At 41.6% G+C, this 14,084-nt stretch overlaps 1 protein-coding gene and 1 long non-coding RNA gene across 3 annotated transcripts in view; one reads left to right on the top strand and one right to left on the bottom strand.

The window, feature by feature from the left end:
- LOC114003042 overlaps window positions 1-5,993 on the top strand; it is an 84,687-nt gene extending 78,694 nt beyond the window's left edge. For both annotated transcript variants that reach the window (XR_005566838.1, XR_005566839.1), the window contains exons 2-3: window positions 3,536-3,628; window positions 5,709-5,993. This is a non-coding gene — a long non-coding RNA (uncharacterized LOC114003042). The remainder of the gene's footprint in view (window positions 1-3,535; window positions 3,629-5,708) is intronic.
- Window positions 5,994-7,409: 1,416 nt separating this feature from the next.
- Window positions 7,410-13,470, bottom strand: CUNH17orf67 (chromosome unknown C17orf67 homolog). Its single transcript, XM_027749563.2, has 5 exons — window positions 12,876-13,470; window positions 12,224-12,474; window positions 11,446-11,546; window positions 8,279-8,418; window positions 7,410-7,630 (listed from the first exon to the last, which is right to left on the bottom strand). Exons 2-4 carry the CDS (start codon window positions 12,276-12,278, stop codon window positions 8,302-8,304), a joined length of 273 nt encoding a protein of 90 aa, XP_027605364.1. The 5' UTR covers window positions 12,279-12,474; window positions 12,876-13,470; the 3' UTR covers window positions 7,410-7,630; window positions 8,279-8,301.
- Between the last annotated feature and the right edge of the window lie 614 nt (window positions 13,471-14,084).

Genomic DNA, 14,084 nt, shown 5'->3' with positions numbered 1-14,084 from the left:
TCACTCTGATTTGCCCCTGGATTGAATTAAGCTGAAGGATCAAAGAGCAAAGCTGGGACAGTTTCCACACAGAGCATAGATGGGGCTCTCTGCTCTCAGAAACCAGCCCAGTGTTTGTCCCTGCTGGCCTCACCTGATTCAATCAAAACACAGCCCAAGGTCTGCTGTTCCAGCCCCAGCTCCCTCCCATCACACCCCCCTCAGCTTTCTTCCCACTTGGACTCCTTCCAGCTTTGCCCCATGTGCTAAAAAATGCCAGAAAGTGCAATTCCTTTTTTTAATTTTCCCTGGAGTTGGCATTAGAGCTGGAAGCAAAGACATTTCTGTCTGGTCAGAGAGGGAATATCTGTTCCAAATGCTTTTGAAATAGGCACATCAAACTTTATGATACTCCTTTTAGAATAGTGGATTCTATTTTCCTCATATAAAATTTGGAGACATTTTCCATGCCCACATCCATGCAGACTGCCTTATTCCTGGGTTTGAGGAGGCTGAGCAGTGCACAGTTTCTTAAGGTGAGCTTGCATTTCTGGAAACATTAAATCTTCAATTTTAGCGTGAGCTTCTATTGAAAGTGTGGCTCTTAATAAAGAATAATATATAGTTATACAGCTTTTTAGCTAAATGCAAGCTCTAGAAAGAATTAAGCTACTTTATTTACTGGTTTCCTCAGGGAGTGCAGCTCATTATTCCACCTTAATAATTTTAGGACAGTCAAGGTGATGTATTTACAGTTCCTAAGTACCCCAGCCTAATACCAATCAGTGTGGGCAGTGGCATGCATTGTCTGTGTGATAGCAGCTGAGACCAGGAGGGGAGCTTTGGAGGTAGTAAACTCTGCTCAGGAGGCAAATGAAGTGAACAATGTCTGAATGATAATGTTATGGTAAATGCTGATCTCCCTGATTTTCAGTAACCACTACAACTGCTTGCAACATCTCATCAACTCTGTCCCCAGCAGCCTTTGCAGCCCAGAGTTAGTGAGTTTGGCTACATAAAACACAGCAGCATTAGGTGGGGAGATGTTTGCACACTGTGTGCTGTAACAGGAGTTGAGTTTTAACAGGGGACATTAGGCACTTTTGTAACTGAATTCCAAAAATACAAGGAAGCTACCAAAAAGTGCAGAAGGTAATAAAAGCCTACCGTCTTTTGTAGTCCTTCTCCACTGATAATGTCCTGTATCCATCCCTTGCAGGATAGAGGTAGCAGAAGAGCATGGTTGAAAATAAATGAGGCACATGTGTGGGCTTTAACTGGAACTTAAACTGGTCCTTAACTAAGGACCTTGCTGTCATTTCATATATTTTCCTATCTTGTTTAAGGACTCATGTTCTAAAAAAGCACGTTTTGGTATTTCTGATGTCCCTGTACTTCCCTCTCTGTGCTGGTGATTTACTGTGTGTAGCCCAGAGCTGGAATCCATTTCTCCTTCTGCTCAGCTAGGTTGTTCTGGGCACGTGTGTGTCCTGCTGTTCACCTCAGACCTGCTCAGGACAGAATGTGGCTTGTGGCTTCAGCAGCAAAGAGGTCGATGCACATGGAGCAGAATGAAAAGCTTGGGAATAAACTCACTAAGTGGCTTGAACATTTGTCATCCCTGCTAAATAGGAAATAGATGGGCAAGTGAACTGATGGAAGTAGCATCCTTCTACCCCTGGGCAGCCATGAATTTCAGACCAGGTGGGATGACTCCTTTCCAAAGCAGAACTGAAGATGCATCAGCAGTCTGAGGGTGTAAATGATGCTGCAGCCCTTAGCCAAGTCAGTACATGATCCATGCCAGAACCAATCTCCTCAGGATAGATCCCAGCCAAAGTTAAAGCACTGCCCTCTGTTCAGGGCTCTCTTTGAAATCCACCATCAGACTGGTTTGTTTGAGGGAATTCCTTTTTGTTTGCTGGGTGGGATGAAACTCTGTGAGTCCCTTTGGGGTGAGTCAGCTCCAGTGCAGCTGGAATGATGAGGACACGGGCTGGTCCACGGCAGAGCCACATGAGACAACCACAATATACACCCTTGGACACAGTGGTAGTGCTGGGTAAGAAAGCTTGGACCTCCCTGGGCAGTTGAAGCACAGCTCTGGGGGAGGCTGTGCAGCTGCTGGAAGCCCCCTAAACTGCACAGAGCTCCCCTCAGCTCACTGAAGCTGGTGTGGAGGAGACCTGAGACAGTCCAGGTCACACTGAGATTTGGGGTGAGAAAAGGAAGATTTGCCTGGCTCCAGAGGTCATGATCTGTGGCATCCATGAGCAATTCTTTCCTGAGGCTGGACTAGAAATTGCCACAATCACACATAAGGAGTTCTGTAGGCCTGTACCAATAAATAAATAAATTGCCTTTCTATCGGCTGGAGGGATTTTGGTCTTTGACTCTATTTTTGTGATTGTTCACTTGGCTGAAACTCGTTGCATTGAAGTGTCTCTTAAGAAATGCTTTTGGCCCCAAAGCCATATTAATATTTGAACAGTTTTTCTCGAGCAGTGCAACAGCTGTGCAATGTGAAATAAAGGCATTTTTCTCTCTTTCCTTGAGCACCTCTAAAGCATCAATTGGTAAATGGAGAAGAAGGGGAATTTTTTTTCTGCAGACCCTTATGTAAAATACCAAATATTAACAATCCACCACCCAAGCCTCCTCTGGTGCTATAGATTTGATCTTAGCAAAACTTTGTGTATCACTGAAATGCACTCGAATATTGAGTACCTAAATATAAATTACTCTGGGCAATCTCCTGTACTGAAGGTTGGCTCGCTCAGTTCAATAAATGTATGTGCATGATGCTTCTGTTACATAGAGAGATACCCAAGTGGATCCTTAGACCCAAATGCCCACAAACTGGAAAAGAAATACACTTCAGCTGATGATCTCTTAAAAAAAAAAACAGACAGGAAGTACCAAGATCAGCTTGAGATTTGGAATAATCACAGGGCTCCAAACTTTTGGTTTCATGTTGACCTTACACTGGGCTGGCCATGCTGCTTTGATAGAATAAGGATAGTTTTATTAGCTCAGAGTTCATTGAACCTTTTTTACTGTTTTTCATTTTGGTACACAGCTTTGCCCCCAGACCTGAAAAAGGATTAAAATGTCAGATAGGAGACAGATCACTCAGCATTTCTAATCACATACCAGAAATCTCAAGACACACAGTTCTCACAGGGTTTTCTACTCTTTGTAGACCATAAAAGGCTCAGATAACCTTCTAAAGTCCACTCTGATCTCTTTAGTCATTAAAAAATAAGTTTTTACTGAGAAACTAAACTAAGTTCCTGCTGCAGTGATCACATTCAATCCATCCAGTTTCACTCCACTGCTTCAGAAGTTACTTATGCATTCATTCACTGACAATAACAGAAGTCTTCATTCAAAACAACATTCTGACAGTTGAAACAAGGCTGGAACTATTGGGGAAAAAAAAAAAAAAAGCCCTGGAGTACTGCAGGGAAACATTTCCATATATATTATTCCATCATTTCATTTCAGATGGTTATAGGCATTTGCTTTCTAATTATATTTCATGTTCATGTTTCAGAAATGCCCCAGCTGTTGTGGGTGGAAGAATAGGCTCACCTGCTCAGCCTCCCTGAGAAGCAGGCAAACACTGAATCACCTAAACTGCAAACTGGTAAGTTTAGTCTTGCATTTTCCATTACCTTCACCACTACGAAAGTGAATTTCAAATGAACCAAGTGATTGACCTTCTTTCAGTGAGCTTCCTGGAAATTCCAATCTTAGTAAATTAGTACTTCTTGTGCATGTTCTTCTGCAAGGTAAGGCAGTCTGGTAGAAACAGCCAATTATTTGAGCTGCCAAAGTGCTTAGTGGCATCAGTGTAACTACTTTGTGTCCTATTTATCTGTCTGTGATAAAACCTTTCGGTCTTGGCCTTGCTGAAGAAGTTGATGCTTTCAAAAATTCCAGCCTTTGTGTTTTTTCATTGAATTGTTGCGTGTTTAAATTAGAGTTGATATTATTTATTTGCTCTTTATTGAGAGGCACTGCATTTCAGGCTCTGGGCACAGTCTGCTTTTTCAGTACAGGTTTGTGCAACACCTAAATCACAGTCCCTCACGCTGGTAAAGATAATAAATGTAGGAAGATAACGCCATGCCTTGAAGAGTGATGCTTCTCCCCATGTGTTAATCTGCAGCTTACGTTTGGGGTAGCTGAAAATAGATCAGATGGAACCTGCTCTGAGAGGGAAGAGCTTCTGCAAACACACAAAATCCTTTCTTAGGATCTGTATTTGACTGGCAAACAGTAAAAAGTCACAAGCCACTACAGTGTGCTGTGCAGGAGCTCTCTCCATTTCTTTCTATGGCATAATTAAACCCAAGCAGGTAGCCAAGCAGACACCACACTCACACCCACGTTCACGGCAGCCTGTGATCCAAAAGGGGAAAAAATATCAGCCATTTGCTCAGGGTCTTTTTTTTTATGGTTTAGAGGTGACTTTGCATTTCAATCGTCTGAGCTGAACATTTTAAGAAAAGGAGTAAAATAGCGAGGGGGAGAAGGAGGGATGAGGTGTTTTGAGTCACTGGGGGCTGTGATGCCGAATATGTGCAGAAACAGTGGCATCTAGTGGGCAGGTCCTCAGCTGAGGGAAGGCAGCAGGCCCTGGATATGGAGCAAGTCAGCAATTGCAGCTAAGGGTTATCTTTCTCACTTCCGTGGATGAAAGGTTTTCCCAAGCCTTTTGTAATCCTTTCCTTTAAAAGCGTTTGGAAATCAACTATTTTTCCAGCTTTCCCACCTTCAGTATACAACTGTCAGGACACTTCTGTTCCTATTTCATTTATATTAAGCTCTCTCGTGGCTTCCACAGGCAAATTCTAATTATGAATTATTACATCTTAATATGATATAGATTATCATAAATCTTCACCCAATAGGAAAACTAATGGTTTGCATGCATGTATAAAAGTTATCCCCCAAGATTTTAGGCATGGACAAAAATAAACCTCCAACTAATCCTTGAACACACTCAATCTAGTTCAACTTCAGATGATTTCCAGCACAGCCTTGAAGGAAAGATCTGAGAGAATAAAATCACACTGAAGGACTCTGAAACAAAGCTTCATTACACCATTTCTGTAGCTATAACTAAGTATAATATTTATGCAGTGTTTACTTTTTATGCTAATCATGTATAAGTTTCTTCACTGCTGAGTCATAATAAATGAGCTAATTTATTTATACCTGATCCTATGATCCTGTTCTCTTATTAGTCCACTGAATTATGTGTAAAACACTCTGTGTGTGTTATGGACATGCAGAAGTGTATAATAAGCAGGATGAGGGGTTGCCACATCCATGGCAACAGCCTAAAGCAGACACACTCACACCTTCACTCTCTCTTTAGCCTTCAGAGTTTGCCAGTGCTGAGCAAACTTAGGAAAGTCTTCTGGGCTGGGCTGGGCTGGGCTGGGCTGGCCTCCTCCTCTTCTTTGGCTGCCTCTCAGGGAGGCTGAAGGGTGTTTCTGTGTTTACTTGCAAGGCCCAAATTAATTTGTATGAATGGAAGACTTGGCTTCTTAAATCTGTCAGAAAAGCTGGATGTCTTAAAAAGCAATATCTTGGCTATGTTCTTAGTGATCACAGGATTCCAGAGAATCCAGTCTAGGGATTTTTTATTTTTAATTTCAAAATTTTCTGTTCTCTCTCTTTTTCTTTACACTTTTTTTTTTCCCCCTGTGTTTCAGACTTTCCTATATGGTGTCTGCTGATTTTCTTGCCTTGATGGACCAGGAGGTTCTTCAATGGTCAGTTCTAAAGTAGAAGGGAAGTGTAGATACATTCAAGAGAGACTCTGCTTTTGTAAAGAAGCTTAAATTCTGGAATTCTAGAAACACTGGTAATGGTTTTGATTTGAACCTGAATGCAAATATGAGTTGCCTCTTTTGCCCATTGACTAGATGAGTGGGCTAAAGACTATTAACACTATACCATAATATCGTCCCTTATGAAGTGGGAGAGAACATGGATCATTGACCTGGAAGTGCTTCACCTTTCTATGTTTTTAGTTTTCTCCTTGTTCATTAGATTTAATAATACTTAACTTTTCTTTTGAGCTGCCTATATGAGATCTTTCAGCCCTAGTGTGAAAAAGCAAATTTTAAAACAATAAACAGTCTCCATTCCACATGTTTGTTTTAGGATTAGCTCAGTGTTACTTGAGGTTGGCCTAGAAGCTCCTATTTAACCTTACCAGTTATCTAACAAATGATTGAATATATAACTAGATGGGAGTTCTTTTATTTCAAAGAAGTAATTGAAAATCGACTTTCACAGGGTGAAAGTTGGCATAATTGGCATCAGCATGAATTTTTCATTGTGCAAGTAAAAACAGAGCCAGGATTTTACCTAATGACTTTAACTCAAAGAGATATGCAAATTTAGATCTGTGTATTGTGAGTAGTATGAATGAAACCCACAATAGCAGCCTGATTATGCTTTTTTACACTCCCAGATTTAATCTAAGATTTATCTTGGCAGTAGGGGAAAGCAAGTCTTTGATGCTTTGAGATTTAAATTATTTCCTTGGAGTCATCTAAGGGAGTTCTCTTACTGGAAGAAAGTATAGTGGAAGGACTGTTGATCCATTCCAGCCTATCAAAAGCTCTGTAGCAGTAATTACCTTATATATCTTCATAAAAATGTGTTTTATTTTGCTACCAGTCCTCAGGCTCTTTGAGTGACTGCAATGAGGAGCTCTGAAAGTTACTTTGGTCCATTCATAACTAATTCTCTTGCCTTTACAGATCATAAGAGTCATGTAAGAGCCATCAAGAAACTTTTCATGTTGTTTTGCAGATATCATATGTTTGCCATCTGACTGTACAAGACATTCTGTTCCAGGGCACAGGTTATAGAGGCACACAGGCAGGAAAGGGTTGGCTGGATACATGTAACCCCTCCTGGCAGAATTCTAGAGGAAAGGGATAGTTATGCAGAGAAATACAAAATTGTTAGACTGCACTGTAGTGCTTCCCAGCTGCTGATCCTAAAAAGTCCTCTGATGTTTCCTTAGTACCTCACAATACTGAGCCTCACTTCCAGTGATTTTTGTCAGCAAATAGTATGGAAGACTAAGGTAACAAAATCATTTGAATATGGAATTGAGCCAAGCTTTTATTATGAAACAATACATGAAATACTCATCAGGCAATTAAACACAGTGTTGTGTAAATGTTATGTCTTCATGCAAATTGTTATTTAACCTAGAAAACTGTAATTAAGGATTCCTCTAAAGTCCAGAAAGCTGGCTGCCTCTTCATGTTGATATTCTCCCATTTTCAATGGACCTCTCCCTCTAAGTTCCTCTTGCTTCAGACAGTCTAAAGCTGTGCCCTTTAAAGGGCTAATCAGGGATTTATTCTTGCCCATAACTCAGAAACTGGGGGAAACCCTTGGTTCATTTATTCATGTATGCAATCATTACTGGTAGAAAATATATGGTGGTCTATAACATATGTAACCACTTGTAGCTGGAAGTTTTGCTCTATCACTAGGATTGCACTGTATTGCAAAGAGGTTCAGCTCTACAATGAGCACGTAGCCAATGCAGGAATAATCTCTTCCTCCCTAACACAGTCATAGTATAAATCCATGTGCCCATGGAGATCTGCAGAAAAAAACAAAATATAATTAAAAGCCATTCTGACATTGGCCATACTAATAACATCTAAAGGACTTGAAATCATTTAAGCACTTTTCTAACATGAATTCTTCCCAGTGGCCTGTGAGAAGCTGCTGTGCAGAATTCCTGTAGCTAAGTGAGCCAGCTCTCAACTGTGCCTCAGCTGGAAGATTTTTTGAAAACTGCCAGCTTACCTCCTAAGGGTGAGGTTTGAGAATTTTATGTTTTTGTTTTTAAATAAGTTTCAGACCTTTGGCTTGTTGTGGATTAGCATAACTCCACTGAAGTCTACCACAACACCCAGATTTTTAAAGGTATTTAGGTATGTACAAATAGTAGAATTTTAAGCAGACGAACTTTCTGTCTCTTGAAACAGATCAGCCCTGACAGACACCATCTCTGCATTCTCCTGCTTAAAAGCTTTTGAAAACACGGAGCTAAATCTGCAACTTTTATGTTAAAAAGTTAACTGGGAGTGATATAGAATCACTGTTGTGGCGGTGATTCAAATTTATGCCAGTTGACAAATTTTAAAGAACGCAGGAAGGCTTATCCTGTCATAGAAATGTCCAAATATATGTTATATATATATATATATAAAATAAGTATGCACTGTAGAAGAAATATATATACCAATTGCAGGGTAGGCAAAAGCATTAGACTGGATGCACTAGATCCCTGTTGCAGTGGGGGAGACAATGTGGATTCAGCCAGTGTTCAAGGAATTGTTCTTCTGATCTCTGCTCCAAGCGCTGGAGATAAAGCATATACTCCTATTTAAAGAAAAGAAGAAGTAATTTCGTTATGTAATCACTCCATTCTAATGTCAGGCCAACGAACCAGCAGAATTTTACAGCTTATGTAAGAGCAATTCATTTACCTCTTAAAATAATCAAATATAGTGAAATAGTCTTGCTAGTCAGCTTGCCCCAACCTAGCAATATTTAATGAATGACATCATCATCCAGATCAGTAAAGGTGGCAAGCAAGAATTTTACAACAATATTCATAAATTTTGAAGTCTACATACACATTTCTCATTTGCATATTAACACAGAAGCCTCTGTTGGTCCTGAGGGCACAGAGGATTCTCACAGATAGGTCTGTTGTAGCCTCTTTTGAAAATTGATTCCTGCTGATTAAAGAACATTAACCCCTTGTAGGATCATGTGGCAGAACTCTGAAGGGTTCTAGGAGGGTAGCACACATCGGTGCTGACTGGTCTTTCTGGGATAAATAAAATAATGTGAATTTCCCATACCAATTTATAAGGAGAAGGTTTGGTCTAAGCAACAAATTACCAAAGTGAAGTGGTCTGTGTATCAAAAACTTGACCTCCTTCAGGAACAAAATTTACTTTTAAAAAGCCCCAGTCCCAGTGCATGTGGGCTCATAAGCTTTGTGAACAGTAGATACATTTATTCCAAATACACCCCATTGCTTTGCACAGCAGGCACTGTTGGAATGGAAGCTGTAGCCTAAACCCTTTGCACTGGCCAAGTATTCCTGCTGTCATCCAGCTCCCTGCTCTTTGTGCTGAGCAGAGGGTGGGTACCCTGGGTGCCAGCAGGCAGCATTAGATTCCTGCCTTTTACTGGGCTTTCTCTCCTCACAGCACAGGGAGACTTGGCTCAAGTCCCTGGTGAGAGACTGCATTAGGAACTGGCAGAGAACAGAACTGTATGACTGAGAAGAGGCCACCTTATAAAAAGCAGGATCTCAGTCAAAGTAAGATTAAAACATGCTGACAACATAAATTACATTTTTGTAATAAACAAAGGGGGCAGATCTTGCTGTCTGTAACTGAACAGGTTTTTGACTCCAGCAGCACTGTGGAAGTCAAAGAGTGTCACAAAGAATTGCAAATTACATTCCCCAGCTCAGCATGATCTGGCCTAGTACAAACAGCTTTTGCTTAAAATAGATGAACAGAGGTGGGTTCATCCCAGAAATCATTTCATTCTGCTACAAAGCATCCATACAAAATCAGTTTTTCTCCTTGAGCCAGTGGTAGAACTGTGCACAGGGATGCAGCAGCCTTGCACCTTCACTCACAAGGGACAATCTCCATTTTCCACATGGCAGCAAGGGTTGGCTTTTTACCAGAAGATGTTTCCTTTGCTACTGAAAACCTCGACAATTAGTGAGCAAAACAAACACTCTTATGTTTGGGTTTTCTTACAGAAGGTCAACTTTGCTGTCTGGAAAAAAAAAATAAAAAGAAGGTTGGAATTCCTCAACAAGTGTTTGCTCCTAATTGAGTAGGATGGAGAGTGGCAAGGACAGAACAGCTGAGTCAGTGATACAACATTTCTCTAGCCCTGGCTCCCTTCTGTCCCCACACAATGTCATAGACTCATAGAGTGTCTGGAGTGGGAAGGAACCCATAGGGATCATCAAGTCCAACTCCCTGCTCCTCACAGGACTCCCTAAAACTAAACCATAGACTAAATGCTGCATGTCTGCTTGTAACTTCTTGCAATACAGGATTTACCTCAACCCAACTGTTCTACTGCTTTATTTACTTTGTATTCAATATGTGCTATATTTACTATATAACATTAATCCTGGTGGTATATTAAGCATGAGCACAGATGGGAGCTGTATTCCTGCTAATTTGCAAAAACTGCAGGGCTCATTTAACAACAGCTTAGAAACCAACCCCTTCCTGAGTGTTGTGGGCAGCAGTGAAGCCTTGTGAGTTTTGGCTCTGTTGTGCAATCCTCAGTGTACAAGGTTGTTAACAAGTGTGGAGCAACATCCTTGTGACAGCTTTGATTTGTCGTGGTGTCACACCTGACAAACAGTGTCCATCCAGAGTGGTGCAGGCCAGGTGGATTCTTTTTGGCTGGTGTACAATACCCACTGGAAAGGGAAAACCAGGAGCTGTCTCCACAGTCCTGGCACAGTCTCAGCTCAATCCTCAAGGTCTCTAGTGCTCCTCATGTCTTACAGAGTTCAGAGATGTTCAGTACCTCGCCAAACTGAGCCCCTTGCACTCGTCACACACTCACAGTCCGTTGGTGCTTCTGGCTTCTGTGGGGTTTGCCTCTTCAGAACCATGTAATTTTAGCTCAGCTTATTTACTTTGGAAAGGAGCAAGCAGTAATTTTAAAATACCTTAAGTACCCTTGAGAAGTGCAGAATTATATGTTACATCTTGTCAAAGCAAGTAAAACAGAAGGCCTTTTAATTCTTTTACTTTTTCTTTTGTTGTAATGGGGTTTAGAAATAAATATGTGTAGATATCACACGCAAACCCAATGCTGTTGCATTAAGCTAGCAACTAAAAACTCCTACAATATCATAAAAAAAATCCTATCTGTAGCACTCATAAATAAGTGAATGAAAGTGATTTTAAAAGCTAGTTGAGAACTACCTCAATCTCCACACTGACCACTGACACCTGCATCTCCTCTCTGCCCACAGTGCAGAATGTACCTCAAGCAGAAGACATTTCCTGTTATTTAGTTTTTCAGGAACAACCTGATGAAATCCACATTTCTGTAAATGAAAAGCCACTTTCTTCTCGATAATTCAATTGGTGTTTTTGAGCCGTGATAAATAATCTGCACGTTCTGGGAGTGAACATTTCCTGAGCAATACTCAGCACTTACCGAGAGAGTGCAAAGGGGATTTTTAACATTTCGTGGGAGAACTCAGCAGCTGAAAAGGGTGACACTCATAACACATTGCTTGGAATTAAATCTGTAGAAACTTAATGCTAAGCACAAACGTTTTGGGGGTTTTGGTGTTGGGTTTTTTTAGTTAATGTAGTTTAATAGTAAATGTCAAATCACCCTCATTGGCTCGTCAGGGAAACCAGCTTTTCTCGGTCTGCTTTCACGACGAGTTCTCAGAAGCTGTTTGGCCTCTTTTTCAGACAAAATTGGTGAAGTGTCTAAAGACAGAAAAGCAGAAATTAGTTCTGAAATTATTAAAAAGTTAATATTTTACCTGTCACTTGCAAAATGAAGTGTCTCCAAACCTGATTTTTGTCTATATACAAAGTGTTCTTTCTTTACAGCCCCTTCCTAGGGGATATTGCATTCCAGGAGATAGGAATGGAATTTTAAACTATTTTTATACTTGTGTTTTCTCTAGTTCTACTAGTATGAAGCAAAGTCTACATATTCATGTTACTATAAAATGAGGAACTATAACAGCACCATCTAACCACTGGCATTAGTGACTCTTCCAACTCTTTGTTCTTTTCTGTGTTGCTTTATAAGATTCTTTTTCAAAGTAATGAGTTAGATGTTGAAAAGGAGAGATTGCAATGAACATTCCACTTGCAGGACCTTGGTAAAATAAGATTAAAATAGTAAGCTACTAAAATTAAACTTTTTGGGTTTACAACAAATTACTACAGTGTGGTGATGCAGAGAGTTAAACACCAAATACAACAGCATGACTGTTAAAAATCGAATAGTAGAAACCCTGCAGTATAAAAAGTTAAGTACTAAAAGGGAAAGATATGAAAATATATGAATAATGAAAACTAAAATAGAAGGTTGAACTAATGCTACTTATATGCTCTTCAGCTCTACACACGTACACAGGTTTGTTGACTCCTACCTGTAACAGTGGTCATCAGGACCAAAAAGGAGACAAACACAAGAAACTTCTTCATTTTGATTCTGCTTTCTCTCGGTCTGTTCCAAAATGAGTAACACTGACCAAGGCATCCTCTTATTTGAAGCAGCTACGTCGGTCACAAATGTTTGTTTATGCTTTAATTTGGGCGACAGTATGATTTTGAGAACAGCTGGTCTGAAGGTTTGAATTAGTCTATTATCTGCACACACATTCTCAGCATAACTCTGTTCCTGGGGGAAAGAAAATAGAAGACCTTTTTTCCGCTTCAGGCTTCGGAGTTACACTGGGTATTTTAGATTTGTGAAAATAAAGCACATCACCTTACATTTGGCACAGCAAGCGAAGGTTTTGGGTGCCTAAAGTATATTAGGGTTTTTTAAAGAAACAATTGCCTATTACAGAATGTTAATCTCAAAGGCAGCTGCAAATCTGTTTCAAAGATTGTCTCTAACTTTACTCCAGCAGAGAAGTACATAGTAAAGGGGTTTAACTCTAGCAAAGCCAAATTATCACTGCTGAGAAACACAGCAGAGTTTTTTACCAAATTAATAGAATCATACAAGTGAAAATTCACATAATTCCTCTCATTGCAGGGCAAGCTAGTAGAAAATAGGATTATAAATGTCCTTACTAGTAAACACAGTGTGAAGTAAGGATGAAGGTTAACAAATGTCATTGCGAACAGGTAGTTTCAGCCTTGAGAAATGTGACTGTCTGGAGCTCTCCTGGGCAGTGCCATGTTGGACATAAAAATCTAAAAGCTAAAAATGTGAGTGCTGTGGGCACAAGGGCTTGACCAGAGTGAAGCATGAGGTGGGGATGGGGCAGTTCAGGGGTCAGGCTGTTCTGATGTGCTTTTCTGATAGGACTTTTCTTGGAAACCTCGGTATTGGCCACTCGTGGAGCATTTGCATTTTTCAGACCCTAAAATCCCAAGAAATTTTTTATATATTGTATGGATTTATGTCGTCGCTCAAGATACTGTTTTGAAAGCGCAAAAACCTGTAGGTTCTAGTAGCAGTCACTGTTCTTAGAACTGCTGCAGGGGAAACAGCCGAACACATGAGGGCAGAATGAAATTATGGGGGGAAACATTTATGTTGGGCAATAAAGGCACAACTCGGGGGGACCTCATTGCTCTCCACAACCACCTCAAAGGAGGGGGTAGTGAGGTGGGGGCCCATCTCTTCTGCCGTGCCTGCAGTGAGAGGACCAGAAATGGCCTTAAGCTGAGACAGGGGAGATTCAGATTAGATATTAGAAAAATTTTTCACTGTTTGTGTGGTCAGGCATTGGAACAGGTTGCCCGGGGAGGTGGTGGAGTCACCATCCCTGGAGGTGTTTACGAGGAGCTGGGTGATGTGGTTTGGTGGTTTAGGGGTTACAGTGGCAGTGCTGCTGGACGGTGTGACAGGATGATCTTAAAGGTCTCTTCCAGCCTTGATGATTCCGTGATTCTACGACAGAACGAAATTATGGGGAAGAGCATTTATGGTTGGGCAAGCAAGGCACAAACAGGGCGGTGATCCGGCCTTCGCCTCGGGCCCGGGCCAGGCGGAGCCGGAGCCGAACCGCTCCGTCACGCACTGTGGCGGGTGCTGGAGGCCCCCCTGGCGACATCCCCGATGTCGCGACAGGCCGGGGCGGGCGGCGCCCGTCTCCTGGCAACCGCCCTCGGCCGCTTCTTCCGCTTCCGCCGCCCGCGCGTCCCGCGGCGCCGCTCGGTCCGCGCCGTGTCCTGCGGGCCCGGCACTGCCCCGGCACTGCCCCGGCACTGCCCCGCCGGCGGGGACCTCCGCGGGCCGAGGGAGCGGCGCGGGGGGCGAAGGGCCGCGGGCGG

Source organism: Pipra filicauda, unplaced genomic scaffold (genome assembly GCF_003945595.2).
Source record: "Pipra filicauda isolate LSUMZ 115617 unplaced genomic scaffold, ASM394559v2 scaffold80_size11013439_pilon, whole genome shotgun sequence".
NCBI classification, from domain to species: Eukaryota; Metazoa; Chordata; class Aves; order Passeriformes; family Pipridae; genus Pipra; species Pipra filicauda.
The sequence above is the reverse complement of the archived record's forward strand: the minus strand, read 5'-3'. Positions and strand labels throughout refer to the sequence as shown.

Coding starts and splice junctions, on each gene's coding strand:
- CUNH17orf67 (XM_027749563.2), bottom strand. CDS start 12,278: ATGAAGAAGTTTCTTGTGTTTGTCTCCTTTTTGGTCCTGATGACCACT. Junction 11,547..12,223: donor CCTGATGACCACTGTTACAG/GTAGGAGTCAAC, acceptor TTCTGTCTTTAG/ACACTTCACCAATTTTGTCT. Junction 8,419..11,445: donor TCCCTGACGAGCCAATGAGG/GTGATTTGACAT, acceptor TTCTTTAAATAG/GAGTATATGCTTTATCTCCA.